This window comes from Macaca mulatta, chromosome 1 (genome assembly GCF_049350105.2).
Source record: "Macaca mulatta isolate MMU2019108-1 chromosome 1, T2T-MMU8v2.0, whole genome shotgun sequence".
Taxonomy (NCBI): Eukaryota; Metazoa; Chordata; class Mammalia; order Primates; family Cercopithecidae; genus Macaca; species Macaca mulatta.
The window spans coordinates 59604766-59629598 of record NC_133406.1 but is presented as its reverse complement, the minus strand read 5'-3'; the positions used below and the strand labels follow the sequence as shown (position 1 = coordinate 59629598).

Below are 24833 nucleotides of genomic sequence, written 5' to 3'. Positions count from 1 at the left end.
ACCCCAAAATACATCCTTTATGAAGATCAGCTTCAGAGGACTTGGAACACATTCAACACAGTACATATTTTATTTTCAAGCATACATGAAACACTAAACTCTTCCAGTGCCAGTACACTCTCCATGAATTCTTCATATAGAATTGGGTATATTGGAAGCAAGTTGTTTCTGGTGAAATTTCTGATGATCAGGAATCAAGACTCAGCAGCCCTAAAGGAAGAGAGTTTTGTATCCAATATCCTCAAAACCAAGACATAGTATATTTTACTTTCAAAGTAAAGTATAAATATTTTACCATATCCTTCAATCCATAAAGCATCTCACTGTGAAATGATCCATGTTGGCTCTGCATAATTCTCATAAGTCACTTCAAGTGATAAGGGACTAACTACAAAACATGCATTATTTGAAGTACATGAGCATGAAACGTCGAAGTCTACAACTTATCTTAAAAGAAAGAGTAAGTTCCACCAGCTTTTTATTGTCTGAATAGCAGAACACACAAAACCAGGCAGAGAAGTCCCCAAGGAGATGATGATCATATTTTACTGTTTTTTGGCCCTTTGGTCCTTCATCTTTCAAGCACTTATTGTATTTTCCTTTAGCGATTTAAACATTTATTTTGATCACAAATGTAATTCAAGTGTGAATAAATAAATGTATTATCTTTTAGCACCCCTCCCGCCTTGTTCCTTTAAATAGAAAAAAGTGCTAAATGTCTCTTTATAGCCTATTGGCCATAGCTGTCCCACCTATGGTTTTAAAAACAGACTGTACAACTTGATCTTCTGAAATCCTTCTCGAACTACAACTCGTTCTGTTAAAGAAATCCTAGGAAAGAAGTCCTACTGATATTGTCGATAGTCTCCAAAAGGTGAGGAAGGTAACTGAGTTGAAGACAACTGGGAGGGGTCTTCTGCAAATTGAGGACCTGCAAGTGAGAAATAAAAAGGATTTAAAAATCACCTGAATATTATATAATTAAAAGGAATGAGTCTCTATAGAGAGTAAATCAATCAACAAAAAAATAATATGCTAAATTACAGCTATAACCCTAATTTCTTTATAGATCTAACTAATTCCCATAAGAGTACTGGAGAACCTTCGAATTTAGTATAACATATGACAGACTGGCTTGCTATGCTCCAGAATGAACAGTTCTCAAACACTATGCTAGCAAAGTCAGACAGATTAATTATAGCAAGAAGCAAACTTCAAGTTTTTAAAGCAATTGCTGTAACAAGCTGCCATATATCAAGATTAGAAGAGTTTCTCCCACTTCTTGTCATATTTTTCAGTAGCTATTTAAAATTATTTTCACAAAGTATAAGTATCTTAGTCATGTTTTAAGAGAACTTGGTAATCCAATTTATGTAACCAATTAAGTAGGGAATGAGTTCTGAAATGGGAAGACACCACATAGCTTGCTGTTGAACAAAGTCTTGCAGTTTTCATTTTCAAGGGATAGGAGAGCCTGTGAACTAAGAAAAACAAAGTGCTTTAAAAAAAAAAGACTTTTAGGGGATGAATCAATCTTTTCTCCTTTAAGAAAAACTGAAATAGACTAAAAAATATCTGGAAGAGAGAAAGAGGGCAGTGGTAGAATTCTCTGAAGCTTTCAAAGTGTTTCACTCATATATTTTTACTTCATTATAAATGCAATTATCTGTTAATTACAGAAAACTTAAGAAGAAACTGGGTAAAAAAGATAAGCCAGAGCCGGGCACGGTGGCTCTCACCTGTAATCTCAGCACTATGGGAGGCTGAGGTGGGCGGATCACCTGAGGTCAGGAGTTTGAGACCAGCCTGGGCAACATGGAGAAACCCCATCTCTACTGAAAATATGAAAATTAGCGGGGCATGGTGGTGGGTGCCTGTGATCCCCACTACTCAGGAGCTGAGGCAGGAGGATCACTTGAACCCGGGAAGCGGGGGTTGCAGTGAGCCAAGACTGCGCCACTGCACACCAGCCTGGGCGAGAGAGCAAGACTCTTCTAAAAACAAAAAAACCAAAAACAAAAACAACAAAAAAAGATAAGCCAAAGAAAATCACTGTTGCCATTTAAATACAGTTCTATCTACTCTTTTCCCACTGTTTTAAAAACTTTTCGCTGGGCGTGATGGCTCACATTCCTGGCACTTTGGGAGGCCAAGGCGGGCGGATCACGAGGTCAGGAGTTCGAGATCAGCCTGGCCAATATGGTGAAACCGTGTCTCTACTAAAAATACAAAAAAAAATTAGCCAGGCATGATGGCGCGCACCTGTAGTCCCAGCTACTGAGGAGGCTGAGGCAGAAGAATCACTTGCGCCCCCGAGGCGGAGGTTGCAGTAAGCTGAGATTGCGCCACTGCAATCCAGCCTAGGCGACACAGCGAGACTCTGTCTCAAAAAAAAATCCAAAAAACAAAAAACAAACATTTTCATGTAAGTTCACTGGAAAAATATAATTAACTCTTCAAAGATTCCCCCCTACACAGCTTTTCAGAAACACATCTCCTGTCTAAAAATAAATTCACCTCTTTTAGGCTGCTTCTATATAAATGCTGAGTTTTAATTACTCAAAAGGAGATTCCAGCTGGGCACGGTGGCTCACCCCTCTAATCCCAGAACTTTGGGAGGCTGAGGCGGGAGGATCACTTGAGCCCAGGGGTTCAGGATCAGGGGCAGAGACCTCATCTCTACAAAAAATATAAAAATTAGCTGGGTGTGGCGGTGCACACCTATAGTCCCAGCTGCTCAAGAGGCTGAGGTGGGAGGATCGCCTGAGCCCAGGAGGTTAAGGCTGCAGTGAGCCAAGATTGCATCACTGCACTCCAGCCTGGGTCACAGAGACTCTGTTTCAAAAAAAATTAAAATAAATAAATAAAATAAAAAGGAGATTCCCTCCCAGGAAAAAAGCCTAAAACAAAGTACTCAAGGCTAATTTCTATGAGACAATGTAACTATTTAAGTTTTTGCTATATACATTTCTGAATTTCTACAAATATGGAACTTTTTTGATGTTTTATGTGAAGTCTTTCACACTGAGGCGGTCAAAACAAAATTGGAAAGTGACCATCCCAACAGAGTGTTAACTCAGAAGTAAGGAATGAAAAACAAACAGAAGGTGAGAGGGTCTGCAGGGTCATCCAGATTACCTCATTGGCATTTACCAAGCAGTGCACTTGAAAATTGTGCCAAAAAGATACTGAATCTCTTGCTAGGTGCCTCAGGGAAATCAAAGCAAATTGGGATGTATGATCTATTCCTAACTTCATGCTGAATGTTTTCCAAGCTCCAAAAATAATTTTCAACATGTCTCACTATTCTGCATGTTTCTTTCCCAAATGCCAGGTCAAATTTTCACCACTATTATTCTCTCTCTCTCTCTCTATATATATATATACACACACACATGTATATATACGTGTGTATATATACATACATACATGTATATATACACATATATATATATATTTTTTTTTTGAGATGAAGTCTTGCTCTGTTACCCAGGCTAGAGTACAATGGCGTGATCTTAGCTCACTGCAACCTCCGCCTCCCAGGTTCAAGTGATTCTTGTGCCTCAGCCTCCCGAGGAGCTGGGATTACAGGCGTGTGCCACCACGCCCGGCTAATTTTTGTATTTTTAGTAGAGATGCGGTTTCACCATGTTGGTCAGGCTGCTCTCAAACTCCTGACCTCAAGTGATCTGCCTGCCTCAGCCTCCCAAAATGCTAGGATTACAGGTGTGAGCCACTGTGCCTGGCCACCTCACAATATCTTTCTGCATCCTTCCACTGTCAAGGGATATTTTCATTTAGACACTGAAAATTTTTTTAAGAGATGGGGTCTTGCTGTGTTGCCCAGGCTGGCCTTGAACTCCTGGGTTCAAGTGAGTAGCCTCCTGAGTAGCTGAACTACACGAATGGACCATCTACAGGAATGGACCATCTTGACAGAAGTTTTTTGTTTTGTTTCATTTTGAGACAGAGTCTCGCGCCGTCGACCAGGTTAGAGTGCAGTGGTGTGATCTCGGCTCACTGCAACCTCCATCTCCCAGGTTCAACTGATTCTCGTGCCTCCTGTGTAGCTAGGACTACAGGTGTGAGCCATTATGCCTGGCTAATCAGCTGAGAGCACATTCTATAACCATGTAATGATCATTCAGCCCACAATTTAATTATTACCCTATGCATCAGATAGGAAGAAAAACAGACAACGAATTAAACGAATATAAAATTAGCCAGGCTAACAAATTTTCTAAGATTCTAAATTTTCTCCTGTTAACCTTAAAGTGACCTTCCCAAATATAAGTCACTTTTCACTACTCTCTTCTTCAAAACAAGCAACACTATCTAAAATAAGCTAATTTATCTGTTAATGTGTTAGTCTGTCTCCCCCTACCAGAATGTAAGTCCTTGAGGGCAGGGACTGTCCTGTTCACTACGTAAAACAGTGTCTGGCATGTAGCTATACAATACTAAATTGTCAATTGACCATCATCATTGCTACACATCTGCAGATCCATTCTTCAAGTCCCTTTAAAATGATCAGACATTTATTGCAATACATGAGCACTGATAAACCCTAAGTACTATAAAGAAAGATCAACAGCAAATTTATACAAAAAATTTTTGTTATTGTGACTAAATGTAACATGTTCATTTTTTACCTATTATCACAGTCCTCATGAACCACAGCATATTAATACATACCACACATTTTAGCAGGCAAAGTATGTTCTTTCTTAACATCAGAAAACCATTCCAAAACGTCTGAGCTATAGTTTTAAGCAAAAAGAAGACTCACCATTGGGAAACTGTGCAGAGGCAAATCTTGTCAACAAGATACCAGCTCCTTCAATTAAAGCTAGGAGAATGCCACCCATTGCAGCTGACCCAACCATGGCCACTGGTCCATCTGAAGACATTAATAACAAAGAGATTATTTTTTACAGAAATCTAGTTTACTGTAAGAGATAGTAAAGAAGAGAACTGTCCATATGGCTACAGGCTCCTCCAATTCCCAAACTCTTACTGCCTAAGACCCAAAATCAGTAAACTACGGCCGCCCACAGGCCACCCGCTGCCTGTTTTTGTAAATAAAGTTTTACTGAAAGGCCGGGTGTGGTGGCTCATGCCTGTAATCCCAGCACTTTGGGAGGCCAAGGCGGGCAGATCATGAGGTCAGGAGTTTGAGACTAGCCTGGCCAACATGGTGAAACCCCGTCTCTACTAAAAATACAAAAATTAGCCGGAAGTGGTGGTGGGCACCTGTAGTCCCAGCTTCTCAGGAGGCTGAGGCAGGAGAATTGCCTGAACCCGGGAGGCGGATGTTGCAGTGAGCCAAGGTTGTGCCACTGAACTCCAGCCTGGGTGAAAGTGAGACTCCGTCTCAAGAAAAAAAATAAAGTTTTACTGAAACACAGCCAAACTGTTTCGTTTATGTATTATCCATGGCTGCTTTCATGCTATGACAGCAGAGTTAGGTAGCTATGACAAAGACCACATAACCCGCAAAGCCTAAAATATTCACTATCTGGCCTTTTACAGAAATAGTTCGCAAACCCCTTGGTCTAAACCACTAAGCTCAAAGGAATTCTGGTTTGCTCTCTGTCCTGAGGATCCAGAAGATGGTTCTAACTTCCTTATTCATAACAATTCTATATGGCAGGTATAATTATTAACTAACTCCAGATTACTGGTGAAGAAATTATAGCATAAAGTTTGGTAAACTGACCAGTCATACAGCTAATTAATGGCAGAACTGGGACCTGAAGTGCTCTCAACCACTGTAATATATGGGTTAGAATTCCATGCTCTCTCATTCTTAAATATTCCAAATAAAGAGATCCCCTTACTTTTTTTTTCAAATCACCATATACTGTATATTTATGCTATGCCAAATTAAGCAATGCTCGTTTTTTATAATTATTATTATTTTTGAAGCAGGGTCTCGCTCTGTTGCCCAGGATAGAGTGTGGTGGCTCAAGGGATCCTCCTGCCTCAGCCTCATGAGTAGCTGGGACTATAGGCATGCACCAACACACCCAGCTAATTACATTTTTTTTTTGTAGAGACCAGGTCTTCCTATATTGCCCAGGCTGATCTCAAGCTCTTGGGCTCATGCAATCTACCTGCCTCAGCCTCCCAAAGCGATGGAATTACAGTCATGAGCCAATGTGCCTGGTCAATAATCAGTTTTATATATTACAGATGTCATTCAATTAAGGCAGATGAGGTTTTCCAAAAAGTGTGACTTCTATAATGACTACTTACTTCTTGCTGCCAGTATGGCTCCCGTTAAGGCACCACTTGTGATGGAGTTCCAGGGATCTTCCTTTCCTCTGACTTGAACCATGCTACAGTCAATCATGGAAAACAGGCCTCCCCAAACTGCAAAGCTACCTATTGTATTGTAAAAAGAAACAAGCAAATACTAATTTAAATTTCATCTTCCATTTAAAGTATGAAGTCAAAAACAACACTCACTATATTCTCAAAACTCTTATAGTCCAATACATGCAAACACAAGTTTGAATGAACACTGAACAAGAGTCAGAATACTTATCTTTTGAATAAAGCTGGATTGTATTGTATCAGCTGGAAAATTAGCAATGGCCCAAAGCCTAAAAGAAATAAGCCAGCCAGGCGCCATGGCTCACATCTGTAATTCCAGCACTTTGGGAAGCTGAAGTGGGTGGATCATCTTAGGCCAGGAGTTCAAGACCAGCCTGGCTAACATGGCAAAACCCCGTCTCTACTAAAAATATAAAAATTAGCCGGGTGTGGTGGCGGGCACCTGTAATCCCAGCTACTGGGGAGGCTGAGGCAGGAGAATCGCTTGAACCCGGGAGGCAGAGGTTGCAGTGAGCCAAGATCATGCCACTGCACTCCAGCTTGGGCAACAAGAGCGACACTCCATCTCAAACAAACAAAAAAGAAATAAGCCAAGTTCTATGCCCTGGGAGACAGCTATGATGTCTAGGTATATTAGAAAATATACCTAAAAGAGTCAGGTTGCGTATGTGTAAAAACAAGCAAATCACCTTTCCAGAACAACCTATCTCTCTGGTTTAAGTAGCAATAAACAAAATCAAACTACTCTGCTTCCTCTTTCCTTCTCCTTTTCTTTCATAGCTTCACTTACCTCTATTTTTGGCCTTTCTTCATTATATGTCATCGAGCATCTACTCTATGAAAATTATCGATGGGAAAACAAAAGAAATCCAGCTATTCTGGAATGTATTACAGGTTTAAGCCAATACATGCTGAAGGGGCAAATGAATGATATAAATAGCTAGAATTATGGAACATCAAAGGGATGGAAATTGCCTTTCTATCCTTTATTCCTCAGATATGAATTTAAAACAACCTTAAATCAGCAGATTACTTTGCACTTAAACTCTATCTAAATACAAAAACAGTATCGCAAAATAAACAAAGACCCACACACATACATACATATACAAGTACAAACAAAATCTAAAAAGACAACACTAAGGTTTTAATTGTCAGCATTTCTGGATGACGTGACATGATTTCATTCCTTTGTGTTTTTCTATATTTTCCAAGTCTTCTAAAATGAATACGTAAGACTTGCATCATATAAAGTTATTATATTTAATAGGATTAAAGAAAAAAGTGGCTGGCCCTTTCTTTGTTGTCTCCATTTTCACTGCTCCACTTGATTAGCCAAAAAAAGAAAAGAAAGAAAGAAGAAAAGCTGCACAAAGCAGTCACTTTAATCTTTACCCTTTGAAATCTTAGGGTAGGAGGTAACTTGTGTTAACAAGAGCAATAAATGGAGTTCCACCAAATGTCTGAACCAGAGCATCTCCAGGATCTTTTTCCAATTCTCACATTATCAATTAAATCTAGTGGATAGTACCAGTGGAGTACAGCATAAGCGTCCTCATTTTTAGTCCAATATTAGATATCACATCCTATGTAAAAATAAACCAGTTATTTCTTCTCAGTAGTTCTATGCCCTGGGAGACAGCTATGATGTCTAGGTGTATTAGAATTACCTCACTAAAATTTTCTGGCAAGACCCTCCCATTTCCTCACGAGAGCCTAAAATCTCAGGAGAGCCTTCCCCTGAAAATCATTGCCAGAATAAGTTTTGGCTACTGATGAGAATGGAGAGTTTGAGTCTAAGCAGGATGAGGAGAAGATCCAGAAAGGGTAGTCTGGTGTGAGGATCCAGAGCCAGATGAGGCGAATGTGTACACACCTGGACAGCCTAGAACAAGGTTTTAGAGCCCAAGCAAGAGAGAGATTCTCAAGGAAGGCAGCCTAGCATGGAGTGTGAGAGTATACCCTGACAAAGGGCAGCCTGTTGTGGGGTACCATAGCCCAAGCAGGTTAAGAAGGCAGGTATACATATGAAAAGGAAGAAAATAATGAATCCTGTGGGGCTGAATTAGAAATACAAGATATCAAAGTAAACTTGTGATTTTCAATATGTAGAGATATACAGAAATATAGATTGTATACCATTCTTGATTTTTCCTTTCTTTAACAAAATTTTTTTTGTAGAGAGGCATTCTCTCTAAGTTGTCAAGGGTGTTGAACTCCTGGGCTCAAGCCATCCTCCTGCTTTGGCCTCCCAAAGTGCTGGGATTATAGGTGTGAACCACCACTCCTGGCCCTAAATACCATTCGCAACTAAAAGGAACCAGGGCTCTTTGGAGAAATGGCTACGACAGGAAAAGCTGCCCTGCCCACAGCTAGGGCATGAAAAGTACAAGATGAGCCTAAATGTCTTATTCCAAAAATGAAAGAAAGTGCTCAAAGAATAACAGGGACATGTCGAAATCCTATCTTACTTTCTCTATGAAAATGTAAGACCTAGGCCAGGCAGGATGGCTCATGTCTGTAATCCTAGCACTTTGGGAGGCCCAGGCGGGTGGACTGCCCGAGCTCAGGAGTTCGAGACCAGCCTGGGCAACACAGTGAAACCCCATCTCTACTAAAATACAAGAAACTTAGCCAGGAGTGGCCGCGTGCACCTATAATCTCAGTTGCTTGGGAGGCTGAGGATGGAGAATTGCTTGAACCAGAGAGGCGGAAGTTGACGTGAGCCGAGATCGCGTCACTGCACCCTAGCCTGGGCAACAAGAGTGAAACTCCGTTTCAAAAAAAGAAAGAAAATATAAGACCTAAGGCCAGGAGTGGTGGCTCATGCCTGTAATCTCAGCACTTTGGGAGGCTGAGATAGGCGGATCACCTGAGATAGGGAGTTTGCGACCTGCCTAACCAATATGGTGAAACCTCGTTTCTACTAAAAATACAAAAATTATCCAGGTTGTGGTGGCGCGTGCCTATAATTCCAGCTACTCTGGAAGTTGAGGCGGGAGAATCACTTGAACCTGGGAGGCAGAGGTTGCAGTGAGCCAAGATTGTGCCACTGCACTCCAGCCTGAGTGACCCCCATCTAAAAAAAAAAAAAAAAAAGAAAATATAATACCTTTCAGAACACAACTATGATTTTCCCATACTGCCTGTCCCTGCACCTTGATCTGAATGCCTTAGTAAATGCTCACCAAATTAATAAAAAAACCATTGTAGTATTTTTAAAATACCATAAAAACTTCTCAATAGCTAACCTCAAGGATTTGAAATGGATAATTCCAATTCACTCACACCACCACTCACCCTTCCTCTATTTCACCTGCTTTGTAAGAAAACACAAACTTTTCCAGTTTTCCCTATTACCAACATCAACATTAGCATGGAGCATTTGTCACAACTAATAACCCACAGGTGCCTGCCACCACAACCGGCTAATTTTTGTATTTTTAGTAGAGATGAGGTTTCACCATGTTGGCCAGGATGGTCTCGAACTCCCAACCTTAGGTAATCCACTGCCTCAGCCTCCCAAAGTACTGGGATTACAGGTGTGAGCCACTGTGCCTGGTTGACTCATTACTATTAACTCAAGTCCATACTTAATTCAGATTTCCTTAGTTTGTTAACGTCCTTTTTCTGTTCCACAGTACCACATTACATTTAGTTTTATTTATTTATTTTTTGAAACAGAGTCTCACTGTCACCCCAGCTGGAGTACAGTGGCGGGATCTGGGCTCACTGCAAGCTTCGCCTCCCAGGTTCACGCCATTCTCCTGCCGCAGCTTCCCGACTACAGGTGCCCGCGACCACGCCTGGATAATTTTTTTGTATTTTTAGTAGAGACAGGGTTTCACCACGTTAGCCAGGATGGTCTCAGATCTTCTGACCTTGTGATTCGCCCGCCTCGGCCTCCCAAAGTGCTGGGATTACAGGCGTGAGCCACCGCGCCCAGCAACAATTTAGTTGTTATGTCTTCACAGGTTTCTTTTGGCAGTGACAATTATCTGATGGTATTTTAACTTACTGAAAATGCATAAGGTGATAGAAGCAGCCTCTCAAAAAACAAGCAAAAACCTATATGGCTTCTGCATATACTAGAGATTCAGGGTTTGGTGTGAACTTTAATACCACTTATCATTCTTGAACAACACAATAACCACCAACACCAAAACAGAAATTAGTTACTAATTACTTTCCAGGGTAGATAATTATTACAGAGGAAAAAAAGGAAAAAGATACAACATTACCTCAACCCTCAAGGCCTAAATTTCCTCATCTGGAAAATGGGAGATAATAATAGTACTAACTTCTTCATTACTGTGAGAGTTAAGAAAAGCAAAGAGAAGATTATTTTGATACCCAAAACTTCTAAGGAACGCCTGAAGTATTAAGTCTTTTTCATGTCTTATATACGGTCTCTCCAATCTAACTATACCCTTGTGTTGTCTGTTTGTTTTTGTTGCTGTTTGAGACAGGGTCTCACTCTGTCACCCAGGCTGCAGTGCAGTGGCGCAATCTCACTGCAGCCTCAACCTCCCAGGTTCAACTGATCTGTCCCTGTCAGCCTCCCTAGTAGCTGGGACCACAGGCACATGCTGCAACGCCTGGCTAATTTTTGCATTTTTCTGGGGAAATGGGCAGCCATGCTGCCCAGGCTGGTCTCCAACTCTTGAGCTCAAGCTATCAGATCAACTCAGCCTCCCAAAGTGCTGGGATTACTGGCATGAGCCATTGCACCCAGCCCTGACTATACCTTTGTAAGTGAATATAATCTACGAACATTTTTTGTCACCTCCCTTTTCCCAGCTTCTGAATAACCAAGTTTACAAAGTACAATGAATAGAATCTTTTCAAATTTTGCAATGACCTCTGCACAATGTCCCAAAACTAACCTTGGAGAACAGCCCAGTCAGCTTGATTGGTTTTCTCCTGCATGAAACCCCAATCCTTCAGATCAAATTCTCTTCAGCTTTATGTTACCTCAGAAGCTATCGTTCCTGACTCACAAACCTGAGGTTTTTTTGTTTTTTGGTTTTTTTTTTGAGACGGAGTCTCGCTCTGTCGCCCAGGCTGGAGTACAGTGGCCGGATCTCGGCTCACTGCAAGCTCCGCCTCCTAGGTTTACGCCATTCTCCTGCCTCAGCCTCCGGAGTAGCTGGGACTACAGGCGCCCGCCACCTCGCCCGGCTAATTTTTTGTATTTTTTAGTAGAGACAGGGTTTCACCGTGTTAGCCAGGATGGAGCTTTTTTTTTGAGACGGTTTCGCTCTTGTTGCCCAGGCTGGAGTGCAATGGCGTGATCTTGGCTCACTGCATCCTCTGCCTCCCGGGTTCAAGTGATTCTCCTGCCTCAGTCTCCTGAGTAGCTGGGATTACAGGTATGCGCCACCATGCCCAGCTAATTTTGTATTTTTAGTAGAGATGGGGTTTCTCCATGTTGGTCAAGCTGGTCTCGAACTCCCGACCTCGGTGATCTGCCTACCTTGGCCTCCCAAAGTGCTGGGATTACGACCCATGCCCAGCCTCAAACCTGAGCTTTAAACACACTTTCCTCTGGAGAAGGGTGAAAAAAAATCACAGAGTATCTGAAGGATGGAGACAAGATTTTCAAATGGCTATCATAATTCAGGTTAATTTTTCAAACAAACTAAAAATCAAGAAGAAACTATAGGGATATATGTTTGTGACAAACTGTTAGACCAAACTAAAATCATTAATTGTTATAATCTAAAAATAAAAATAGCTCCATCTTCAAATAAACAGAAAAAAACAGTTCACTTAAAATGAAAATTCTGCTCACCTCCTAACTGTGGAGCCCTGGTTTTAATAGCTGTCAAACTCCCTCGTAGTCTGTGGTTTACTCCCTATAACAAAAAAAAAGAAGCAACAAAAAATATATTAGAAGTACATTTCTTTTTTTTTTTTTTTTTTTTTGAGACGGAGTCTCACTCTGTCCCCCTTGCTGGAGTGCAGTGGCCGGATCTCAGCTCACTGCAAGCTCCGCCTCCCGGGTTCAGGCCATTCTCCTGCCTCAGCCTCCCGAGTAGCTGGGACTACAGGCGCCCGCCACCTCGCCCGGCTAGTTTTTTTGTATTTTTTAGTAGAGACGGGGTTTCACTGTGTTAGCCAGGATGGTCTCGATCTCCTGACCTCGTGATCCACCCGTCTCGGCCTCCCAAAGTGCTGGGATTACAGGCTTGAGCCACCGCGCCTGGCCTAGAAGTACATTTCTAAGCCACTGATGGGACCACCAGTAATATCAAACCCACACTTCAAGTGATGATAAAATAAGACCATTCACCCACTTACCACTGGAGAATTGCGAAAACCTTTGATTGCCTGAAAGATACCACCACCAATGGTACCCATCGTAAAGGCCCCACCACAGTCATCCACAATTCGCCATGGGCTAAGAACAGAGGGGGAAAAAAAAGACCACATTTCTCATTCACAAACCATAAAATCTTTGCTAATACAGTAAGGATTATAATGGAACAGATTATATTGCAGGACCCACTGCAACCAATAAATATTTGGCCTATAAAATGACTTGAGGAAGTGCTATGACCAAACAGGGCAGTCAAAAAATCAAAGCAGTTTTGACTACAAAGCTAACCAGGTAACTGATTATATTGTTTCAGGACATACGTACTGAATGTTAAGGGGTTACCTAATGATTTACTAAATGAAAACCCAGTATTTTTCTAAGAATTTTTTTTTTTTTTTGAGATGGAGTCTCACTCTATCACCCAGGCTGCAGTGCAATAGCGCGATCTTGGCTCACTGAAACCTGTCTCCCGGGTTCAAGCGATTCTCCTGCCTCAGCCTCCCGAGTAGCTGGGACTACAGGTGTGTGCCACGACGCCCGGCAAATAATTGTATTTTTAGTACAGACGGGGTTTCACCATATAGGCCAGGCTGGTCTCAAACTCCTGACCTCGTGATCCACCTCGGCCTTCCAAAGTGCTGGGATTACAGGTGTAATCCACCACGCCTGGCCTTATTTTTCTAAGATCTCTAACTCAACATAGTTAAATATTTTAATCCTCTGCTAACCTGTGTCATTATACTACATCAAACAGCTATTTACAGTGTGCTGAGTCCTACATATCTGAGCACAATCCAGAATGGAGGATAACTGCTTTGAAGAAGATAAGTTTGAAGAGCCAGGAGACCCTAAAACTTACATTTTGTATGCCATTTAGGAGAGAAGGGAACACGAAACAGGCAACAAGGCTAGGAAAGCAGAGTAATAATTCAAGGCTAGGATAACAGAGTAATAACTCAAGGTCCTGGGCACTTTCACAAATTGAGGACATCTTGGTTGCTGCTCTCACACAATAAAACAAATGATTAATCGAAATATCAAGATTTGATTTTTTACTTATGACCCCAGAAACTTTAAACTCTCGCAACCTGAGACTTCTGACAGCAATTACATCGTTTTATAATTATCTATGTGTCTGGTTTATTCACATTCAATAAACGCTGGATGAAAGAATGAATTTCTGTCCATGGCTTTTCGGAGAACACATGCTATTACCTCTTCCTATTTCCCAGGTAATTTTTGTCCCCCTCTACCCACAAGAAAGGATTCCAAGGAGAAAAAACATGCCCCCACTGTCTAAAGCAGCTTATCCAGACCCCTTGGCTAAAATCTATGTTCCATTCACTTAAAATGCTTTGCTCTGCGGACACCTATCATGATACAAGTAAAACCTCAAGAATGACACTCCCTCAAATGCTTGTTCTTCAGTTCCTCAACGCAGGAACTGAGCAAGGCGAGACGGAGGGACGCGCCCAAGGTCACCTCGGCGAACAGAGGGGATTATAACTGGCCCCGCATAAGGTCGATTATGCCCTGCGTTGGGAGGAGGTTCCGAGGTTCTATCAAACTCAAGTCTGGACCTCTCTACCATCCACCACAGGATCACACGGGTGCTGGGTTGGGAGAGCGAGGCTCACGAGGCCGGGAAGGTAGTGGGTACAGGGCTAAGCCGACTGGCCGTGAAAGACTGCACTGCCCACAGTTACCAGGCCCAAGTCGACAAGGCTGCGGTTGAGTCTGGCTTGCACCTTGGGAGCATGGACAGGGGAGAAGGAGGGCAGTGGGCAGGCGGGCAAGAGAAATGCAAAGACAGCGGTGAGGCTCACCAAGGCTCTCGCGCGTACTCCTCCATGTTGACTCCAACGCCGCGAGTGATGCCGGGCAAGCTGGGCGGAGCCTGACCCCAGAGGCGGAAGTGACCCCGAGAGGAGGGCGTTAAGGCCTATGAGGATTGGTTCACCGTTTCCCGCTGCAGCCAATGGGACCCAGGACTCCTGTGGACTGCGTGTGGTTGGGGCATTGGCCGCGACGGGGCAAGACTGGCACAGTCCATGTCCTCGAAGGCCGCGGGTCCCGGCTGTGTGGGCGGGGAGCTACCAATGACGGAGTTACACTACCCGGTCACCAGAGGTTCCGTGGCCTGACATCAACGCGATACTTCCTAAATACGCTTCTTTCCTTCCCTTCCCTTCCCTTCCGCCTTCCCTTCCGCCTTCCCTTCCCTTCCCTTTCCTTTTCTTCTCTCCTTCGCGCCTTGCCTCCCTCCCTGCCTCCCTCCCTCCCTTCCTTCTTTCCTTTCTTCCTTTTTCTTTTTCCTTTTCTTTTTCTTTCTTTTTCTTTTTCTTTTTGAGACGGAGTCTGGCTCTATCGCCCAGGCTGGAGTGCAGCGGCGCGATATCCGCTCACTGCAACCTCCGCCTCCCGGGTTCAAGCGATTCTCCTGCCTCAACCTCCTGAGTAGCTGGGATTACAGGCGCGCGCCCCCAGGTCCCGCTAAATTTTGTATATTTTTAGTAGAAACGGGGTTTCGCCATGTTGATCAGGCTGGATCGAACTGCTGACCTCGTGATCCGCCCACCTCGGCCTCCCAGAGTGCTAGGATTACACCACCGCATCCGCCCTCTTTCACCTCTTTTCTTTTCTTTCTCTCTCTTCTTTTTCTTTCTTTCTTTTTTGGTACTTTTGCTGTCAAATGTGGATTAGTGCTATCTTATTCGTCACATATTGTGAAGCTGTTATTAAATACACGTAGCTCCTTTAGGGCAAACAATGTCTCAGTGATTTATAATAACCACAGTGCCTGGAATGTAGTAGATGCTCAATAAATGTTTGTGAAATGAAACAAGCTGTTTGGGCCATCTGAAGAAAGCCATGACCAATTTGGAGCCCTCGATTTCAGGGACATTGACCTCTCACAGGCCTCTCCACTAATGATCACCGGAAGGTGTGAAGATGTTTGGCTCGGAGAAGAGGGGACTTATGGGGACCAGGCCAGGCATAGTGGCACGCACTTGTAGCCCTAGCTATTCAGGAAACCGAGGCGGGAAGATGGCTTGAGCCTAGGAGGTCTAGCCCGTAGGGAGCTGTGATCATGCCACTGCACTCTAGTGACAGAGTGAGACACTATCAAAAAAAAAGCTTTTAGTTTACTGTCAACAAAATCCCAATCATGTGATGGCTGTTAAAGTGCTCCTCTCCATTCTGTACGTTTGTAATTGATTTTAAAATATGTGTATATTTATTTTACAGAAAAGTCAATGTCATAAATAATGGAAGAGGCTGGGCGCAGTGGCACATGCCTGTAATCCCAGCACTTTGGGAGGCTGAGGCGGGCAGATCACGAGGTCAGGAGTTTGAGACCAGCCTGACTACCATGTTGAAACAAAGTTTCTACTAAAAATACAAAATTTAGCCCTGCGTGGTGCCTGTAATCCCAGCTACTCAGGAGGCGGGAGAATTGCTTGAACCTGGGAGGTGGAGGTTGCAGTGAGCCGAGATTGTGCCTGAGCGACAGAGTGAGACTCCATCTCAAATAAATAAATGAATAAATAAAGGAAGACTGCAAAGAGGAGTGAGGGTCCCTCCAAAAGCTTGGAAATAAAGTAAGCAGATGAATCGAACCTTCCATGGAACTAAAGATTATCAATAAATGTGTCTTGCATGTGAGAATGGTTCATACTAGTCATCTGATTTGGGTGTGTAAGTTGGAGAAGACGTGCTCGGAATGTGACTGTAATTAAGAATGGTTAACTCTTTAATTGTACAGGCTGAAGAGAGAATATGGGAGAGGGGACATGGAGGAATTCAGAGGGCAAGAATCTGATGTATAGTCAGCACTGAAGACCTGGTGGGTATAAATATTTTAGTAACTAGAGGTTTGTACTCTCATGGGGCAAGGATATTTTTTCTGGTCTCATCAGGACACAGATAAAATATCCCTTAGCTCTAGCTACCTCCCTTTGTTCTTATTCCGTATTTATTATGCAATCTTCTTTTTATTTGGCTTCTGAATAGATTTCGATATAGGAGAGAATTCCCTGGCCTGTGTTTATAACTATTCTTCTCCACTTGGTAGTTAATACTGGCTTATGTATCTGCCTCTTATGAGGTCAGTTATTTTGACTAAATCACCAGGAATAGTCAGGGTTCTCCAGAGAAACAGAACCAAGAGGATATATATACACACACATATATATATCCTATTGTGTGCAAATATATATATACACTTCTGGTTCTGTTTCTTTGTCTCTCTCTCTATATATATATGTATGTGTGTATATATATGCCAATATATATAATTATTTATTTATTTATTTTTGAGTTGGAGTCTCACTCTGTTGCCCAGGCTGGAGTGCAGTGACGCGATTTTGGCTCACTGCAACCTCCACCTCCCAGGTTCAAGTGATTCTTCTGCTTCAGCCTTCTGAGTAGCTGGGACTACAGGTGCGCACCACCACGCCTGGCTAATTTTTGTATTTTTAGTAGAGACGGTTTCACCATATTGGCCAGGCTGGTCTCGAACTCCTGACCTCATGATCCGCCTGCCTCGGCCTCCCAAAGTGCTGGGATTACAGGCGTGAGCCACTGCACCCAGCCTACTTATTTATTTATTATGAGTAGTTAGCTCACATGATTATGGAGGTTGAGAAGTCGAATAATCTGTGTCTGCAAGGTGGAGATGGAGGAAAGTCAGTGATGCAGTTCGGTCCAAGTCCAAAGGCCTGAGAACCAGGGGAGCTGATGATGTAAATCTCAGTTTGAGGGCAGGAGAAGGTGAAATGAGATATCCCAGCTCAAGAGTGAGGCAGGAAAAGGGGCAAATTCTTTCCTCTGCCTTTTCAATGCCCAACCACACTGAGGAGGTCAATCTACATTGCTGAGTCTACCAATTCAAATGCTATTCTCATCTGGAAACATCCTCATGGACACACCCAGAACAACATTTAATTTGGGCACCTATGGCCCACTCAAGTTAACACATCAAATTAACTATCACAGTGATAATGAGTTTCCCAGTTTGCAAAGCTGAAGTCCAGTTTCCAGATTGTAGTTCTCCAGCTCATTTAATTCCAACAGTCCCTATCCTAAAGGCGTTTACTGCTCTGGGAAGCCCTGCTCCAGTGGCCAAAGAAACTTTGAGCAAAGAGACTTCTCACTCTGCTGTCTTCTAATTGCAACAGATAACAACATTTTTGGCTAGGCAAGGCCCAGGAGGAAGATGTCACATCTCAAAAATAATCACTTCCATTTGGTTCCAGGGTGCTAAGTGAAGAAACCTTTTGAAAAGGGTTCAAAAGAAACCTTTTGAAAGGATTAGAAGGATTGCTACTCTAATCTCCCCCTAGTGAGTCTTAAATAATTCTGAGGGACTGTGGTGGCCCTCACTGATGGAATGGTCAATGATACAAAGGCATAATAGAAGAAAGCAGTGGAAGTCCTTGACAGAAAACTCACCATAAAGGTGAGGGGAGTTTGAACTTCTGATTCAACATACCAGTGTATATTCTATTGAAAGTTACTGTTCTGGGCTCAAGATAGGACTGCTGCTAGAGCCCCATGTGGTCCAGGTACTCAGTAGATTGAGCTCCCTTGAGCCAGAGGCTGCCGTGGTCTAAGGCACTCCATCCACCAAGTCGTAGGTCATGTACATGATACCAAACCCACAGTCCCACCTGGTCCATGTTATGGAGAAATTCAGATTGGCATGGATAAGTAAGCCTCCTGTTGGGTTTGGGGTTTTAGTTTGTGACCAGGGCTGATTTGGTAGACAGAGGGGTTTTAGCCTAAGTAACATTGGTGGAGGTGAAGGAGGCAATCTCTTGTTTCTTTGCTGCCCCCTTTTTCCTCCCACTGCTTTCCTCTCAGGAAGACATTAGTCTGGCCTGTGTTCTGTCTCGAGCTCTCCTCTGCCCGTTTCTGCTCGTCTCAAGAGTGTTGGGCCAGACCAGTGGCTTGCTCCCAGAGGCAAAGTCTGCTGCCTTCTAGGGAAACTGTCAGCATCTCCCAAAAGGAAAGAACCAGTGTGAAAACTTCTGTCTTTCGTGATCTCTTTCAGGACCCTGCCATAGTCATTCTATGTCAGCATATCTATTGATCTTTGTGTGTATATACACATACATATAGCTATATAATTTATATAGCAAGCATTAGTGAGTGCTTAAAATATGTCTGATGCTGTTAAGTACTTTGTGTGCATTATCTTATTTAATATGTTTAATAATTCCATAACTCTGTGAATTAGGGTTTTTTTAATTTTTAGATTATTTTATTCTTGTTATTATTATTTTTTTGAGACAGTCTTGCTGTGTCACAGGCTGGAATGCAGTGGCATGATCTTGGTTCACTGCAACCTTTGCCTCCCAGGTTCAGGTGATTCTTGTGCCTCAGCCTCCCGAGTAGCTGGAATTACAGGTGTGTGCCACCAAGCCCAGCTAATTTTTGTTTTTTTGGTTTTTTTGAGATGGAGTCACGCTCTGTCGCCCAGGCTGGAGTGCAGTGGCCAGATCTCAGCTCACTGTAAGCTCCGCCTCCCAGGTTTACACCATTCTCCTGCCTCAGCCTCCTGAGTAGCTGGGACTACAGGTGCCCGCCACCACGCCCGGCTAGTTTTTTGTATTTTTTTTAGTAGAGACGGGGTTTCACCATGTTAGCCAGGATGGTCTTGATCTCCTGACCTCGTGATCCGCCCGTCTCAGCTTCCCAAAGTGCTGGGATTACAGGCTTGAGCCACCGCGCCCGGCCTAATTTTTGTATCTTTACAAAAGAGACGGGGTTTTGCCATATTGGCCAGGCTGGTTTCAAATTCCTGGCCTCAAGTGATCAGCCCACCTCGGCCTCCCAAAGTATTGGGATTACAGACGTGAGCCACTGTGCCTGGACAAGGTTTTTTTTTTTTTTAAGGGATGGGGTCTCTCTCTGTTGCCTGGGCTCGTCTTGAACTCCTGGCCTCAAACATTCCTCCTATCTCCTCAGCCTCCCAAAATGTGGGGATCACAAGCATAAGCCATCATGCCCCATCCAGGTTTTTTTGTTTTTGTTTTTGTTTTTGTTTAAGAGATGAGTCTCACTATTTTCCCTAGGCTGGACTCAAACTCCTGGGCTTAAGCAATCCTTCCGCCTCAGCACCCCTAGTTGAGACTACAGGCACACACCACTACACCCAGCTTGTAGATGCTCTTAATTTCGTCATTTTCCATTGCCTAAGGCTCAGAGAGGTTAAATAACTTACTTAAGGTCACACATCTCAGATCTGAGCCCCTGTCATTTGACCCAAGAGCCTGTAGTCTTATCTGCTATACTATACTGCCACCCTATATTCCTGAAAATGTGACTTTCCTGGGGTCATTCAGCCCAACTGAGAGCCACCTAAGCATTGATTAAATTGGTTCTGGATCCTCATTCTTCCCCCCTACCCTGCACCACGTATTTTGACTGAAGCTTTGAGTCTCTTTTCCTTCTTTTCTCTCCCCATCCCTCTAGCCACAACAGTGCTTGTTTTCCTCTGGGGAATAGACCACGCCAGGGTCCCCTGATATCCGGGATGGATTTGTTTGAGGTGGAATTGGATTCTGAGCTGGAATGACCAGTGCTCCCTACAGATTGGTTCGGGCAGTGGCCTCTCATTGTAGGGGCTGGAGGTGGCTGTACTCCCTGGCCTCTGGGTTCCCAAATCCTCCAGCTCCAGCCGTGATGCCTCTCAAGGGAAGACTTTTGGAGTCTGTGAGCAGTCTCAGGGAGCCCTTGGGGCTCCAGGGAGTAAAAAGCTTCTGACTGAGTCATGTCAGAGGAACCAGCGATTTGGAATTGGGAGGCCTGACACAGAGAAGATACTGGGGTTAATGTGTAGAAACCTTTGGTTAGGAGGCATGAGTCCTGCCCTTTACATTTGAAAGCTATGGATTTATTTTTTTGAGTGTCTTCCTGGACCAGAGACCACTGGGCCCAAAAAAGAAAACCACTGAAACCAGATGGTACAGGGCTAACCCTGGGGCTGAAGGTAATGATTTGCTTTTAGGCCCTGACTCCTCCTCAGGGAGCAGTGAATATTTTTGGCAAAAAGCCTGAGAAAGAGTTCTTGGAAACTAGAAAGAGAATTGCTTTCAGCTGACTGGGAGACTAGAGGTTGGCTGAGGTCCCAGAGCCAGGGACCCCAGAAGATGATGCTTTTTTCTGGGCAACACTGAGGGTGAAGGCCAGCTGACCCAAAGGGGGCACCGGGGGAGGGGGTGGGCATAGGGAGTGCCATGTCCACTCAACGTACCTAACTAAAAGCCCACTCCAGCACGGCTCAAACCCTTTGTTATGCCCTCTGAGATGACCACCCTGACTCCTCCCCGTAAAATCAGTGTGTCTTCCACTGGGTTTTTAACAGTTGTACCTCTCTACAAGACTCCTTGTACCTCTCTAGCTTGCTTCACTTTGCCTTACAGTGTAGTTTTTTTTTTTTTCTTTACTCCATTGAATTTTACATGTTTAAGAGAATAACAATGTTGTAATGACAATGTTATAGTGCCTGGCAGGATGCTATATATAAATAGTAGTATCTGAATAAATGTTTGAATGAATGAATGAATGAATGAGAACCAGGTGAGAAAGTGTGTGTGTGTGTGTGTGTGTGTGTGTGTGTGTGTGTGTGTGTTTAGAGGGTGTTTACTGTTGAGAGAAAGAAAAAGATGAGAGAAAAGGTGGGATGGAAAGAAAAGAACCCAGGATAAGAGTAAATAAATAATTATAGTCAGGTGTGGTGGCTCATGCCTGTAATCCCAGCACTTTGGGAGGCCGAGGCCGGCAGATCACCTGAGGTTGGGAGTTCGATACCAGCCTGACTAACATGGTGAAACCCCATCTCTACTAAAAATACAAAAATTAGCTGGGTGTGGTGGCGCATGCCTGTAATCCTAGCTACTTGAGAGGCTGAGCCAGGAGAATTGTTTGAACCTGGGAGGCAGAGATTGCAGTGAGCCAAGATCGCGCCATTGTACTCCATCCTGGGCAATAACAGTGAAACTCCATTTCAAAATAAATAAATAAATAATTATAATAATTACTAGTAAATATGGTGTTTACGATGTACTAGGTATATCAATGAATGTTTTCATGTGTAGGACCTAATTTAATATTCACAACAATTATACAAGGTTGGTATAACAGTTGTCCTTATTTTACAGATGATGAACTCAAGTCTCAGAAAAGAAGGTAGCTTGCCCAAGTCACATGGCCTGTAAGTAGCAATATGAGGACCAAATGCTGGTCTATTGGCTTCAAAGGCCCGAGCTCTTCACTGTTAAATTATACTTCTATCCAGTCTCCTCTTGTTGTGTTTTCCCATAGCCCCTGTGCTTGCCTCCCACCCTCCCACCCTCCCTCCTTCCCTCTCTCCTTCCTTCCTTCTTTCCTTTCTTTCCTTTCTTTCTTTCTTTCCTTCTGTCTTTCTTTCCTTCTTTCTTTCCTTCCTTCTTTCTTTCCTTCCTTCTTTCTTTCCTTCCTTCTTTCTTTCCTTCCTTCTTTCTTTCCTTCTTTCCTTCTTTCTTTCTTTCCTTCTTTCCTTCTTTCTTTCTTCCTTTCTTCCTTTCTTTTCTTCCTTTTCTTTCTTTTCTTTCTTTTCTTCCTTTTCTTTCTTTTCTTTCTTTTCTTTCTTGTTTTTGCTCTGTTGTCCAGGCTGGGGTACAGTAGCATGATCACAGCTCACTGCAGCCTCAACCTTCTGGCCTCAGGCAATCCTCCCACCTCAGCCCCCTGAGTAGCTGGGACAACAGATGCTCACCACCACATCAGGCTAATTTTTTTTTTTTTTTGAGAGATGGGGGTCTCATTATGTTGCCCAGCCTGTTCTTGAACTCCTGGACTCAAGCAATCCTCCTACCTTGGCCTCCCAATGTGCTGGGATTACAGGCATGAGCCACTGCACCTGGCCTTATTTTGTATCTTTAGTTATATCTCTTGCTCTTAGAGCAATGCCTGAATAATAGGCACTCAATAAATCACTCAATAAATATATACTTATGGACTGACCAATAAACTGGCTATTGACTCTTAAAGTGACAACCCCCAGGTTTCCCTAAAGTCTTCTTCCACTTTTCCCATCAAGTCTGCCTGCCTTCCCTCTGTCCTTCAGTCCCTGCAGTGGGCACCATTCCCTTCTTCAGCCTTAACCTAAAGTTGGACTAGTGGACATTAAATGGCACAGCCAAGTTTTAGTCCCAGACGATCCCTGGCCTCAGCAAATGCTGATCAAGTGACTGTCTCTCTCTGGCTTAGGATGGAAAGACGCCAGGAAAGATCGAAGCATCTACCCTGATGGGTTACACCAGAGCTTCTAGAAGGGATTTTGTGGCAGGAGGGAGGGGGGCAGGGGATTGAATGTCTCTGTGACTTGTGCAGGGCAGCGTGATGGATGAGCAGTGGAAAGCCCTTCTATGAAACATGCCAGACCTGTTGCAATCGTATCTCTCCCGATGGCCCAGAATTCTGCTTCCCTGAAGACATACTAAATTGTGCTCTGGATTTATACGTGGGTGGTGACCTGCCTCTGTGCTCCCAAAGGAGGTCTGTCTGCAGATGCCCAGCAGAGGAAGAAACAGATGACAACAGGGGGAGGTTTGAACCCTCTTCTCAAGAGCCTTGGAACTTCATGGAAAGTGACAGCCCTTTAAGAGTTTCCCAACTTCTGCAGATCCTCCTCTCTTTCCCAAACAACCTGCCAGTTTTCAGTTTTGGTACACAGTGAGGATTTATTCTCTCTCTCTCTCTCTCTCTCTCTCTCTCTCTCTCTCTCTCTCTCTCTCCCTCCTGCCTAGCTATCTCTATCTCTAACTTTGTCTTTCTGTCTCTCTCTTAAGAAGTGGCCAAAGGAGCCTGGAGCCTCTGATGCTCAGCCTTCAGGTCCTCCTTGGCAGAACCTGGGTAGAAAGAAAATGGGTAGGCAGGGGGTTAGGAGTAACAGCTCCTCATCTTGAATCTAGCCTTTCCTGGAGCTGTATACACCTGGGAGTCCCCCAGCACATTACCAAATACTGTAGAAGGAAGTCCATGAAGCACACATTGACCACAGCGATATGTCCACACGGTGATGGAGTAGTAAAATACGCTCTTGAACGTGTCTGGGTCCAGCAGTTCACCGGCCCTCATGGCCTCATCCCTGCTTGTCTGGCTCTCCATGGCTGTGATCTGCTTCTGCCAGCCTACGCATTTTTGTATCTTTTTCTCATTGCATGGCCCCTTGTCTTTAAAAGGCTAAACTGCTCTGTACTAAATTTGGTCACGCAGCGCTCCAAGATTCCCTGGAATGTCCTCAAGTTTCAAACAGCTCTGACAGCGAGGTAGGACCGCCCCCAGCTTAGGGATTGGCTTCTCCTCTCTGGGCCCGGCAGTTGTTGGGTCTTATTGGCCGCTGATTAGTCCAGCCGGGGTCCACTAGCCCTGGGCTGCAGGGAGGCTGCTGCTTCCAGTGAATACTTTAGCACCTGTAGCACAGAAGGGCCAAGGAGCTGCCGTCCTCAACCAGCGGGGGTTTGCTCCTCAGCCCACTCCCTGCATCCAGATCAGCTCATCCCCTCCCTTCCCTGCCCACCAGGACTCTGATAGCCCCTGGCAGCCACAGCCCATTTTGCCAAGATGTCTAGGGTAGCCAAATATCGCCGGCAGGTGAGTGAAGACCCCGACATCGACAGCCTGCTGGAGACCCTGTCTCCCGAGGAGATGGAGGAGTTGGAGAAGGAGCTGGACGTGGTGGACCCTGATGGGAGTGTTCCCGTGGGGCTGCGGCAGAGAAACCAGACAGAGAAACAGTCCACGGGTGTGTACAACCGGGAGGCCATGCTCAACTTCTGTGAAAAGGAGACCAAGAAACTTATGCAGAGGGAGATGTCCATGGATGTGAGTGAGCACAGCCCTGGAGGGGAGGAGGGAGACAGGGGAGGGCTGGAGACCCTGGCTTCATGATTAGGATGCTTCCTTCCTTAGAAGAAATGTTCTTGTTGGCAAAGGATTTTAATGCTTCAGAACTGATTATTATCCACTGAACTAGCAGTACAAATCTCTTACTCCTAATTTCTGTTTCATAAGCAGAAGTTGGATATGTTGGAGGAACACAACATCCCACAAAATCAAATAGAGCTACTAGTAGAATGGGAGCTGGAAGGTGTCCTTGAAGAGTCCATTGTCAAGTTGACTC

General features: G+C 43.9%; 2 protein-coding genes across 2 annotated transcripts in view; one reads left to right on the top strand and one right to left on the bottom strand.

The window, feature by feature from the left end:
* Window positions 1–81: 81 nt before the first annotated feature.
* On the bottom strand, window positions 82–14537 carry TIMM17A (translocase of inner mitochondrial membrane 17A). The gene is made up of 6 exons (NM_001195660.1): window positions 14488–14537; window positions 12643–12742; window positions 12134–12197; window positions 6259–6387; window positions 4790–4900; window positions 82–931 (listed from the first exon to the last, which is right to left on the bottom strand). The coding sequence occupies exons 1-6, from the start codon at window positions 14511–14513 to the stop codon at window positions 846–848; spliced, it is 516 nt and encodes a 171-aa protein (NP_001182589.1). The 5' UTR covers window positions 14514–14537; the 3' UTR covers window positions 82–845.
* A 9531-nt stretch (window positions 14538–24068) lies between these two features.
* The window catches only part of LMOD1 (leiomodin 1), a 52778-nt gene continuing 52013 nt past the window's right edge, over window positions 24069–24833 (top strand). Inside the window, exon 1 of the mRNA XM_078002662.1 lies at window positions 24069–24535. Coding sequence (XP_077858788.1) covers window positions 24275–24535 — 261 coding nt within the window. The 5' untranslated portion in view covers window positions 24069–24274. The remainder of the gene's footprint in view (window positions 24536–24833) is intronic.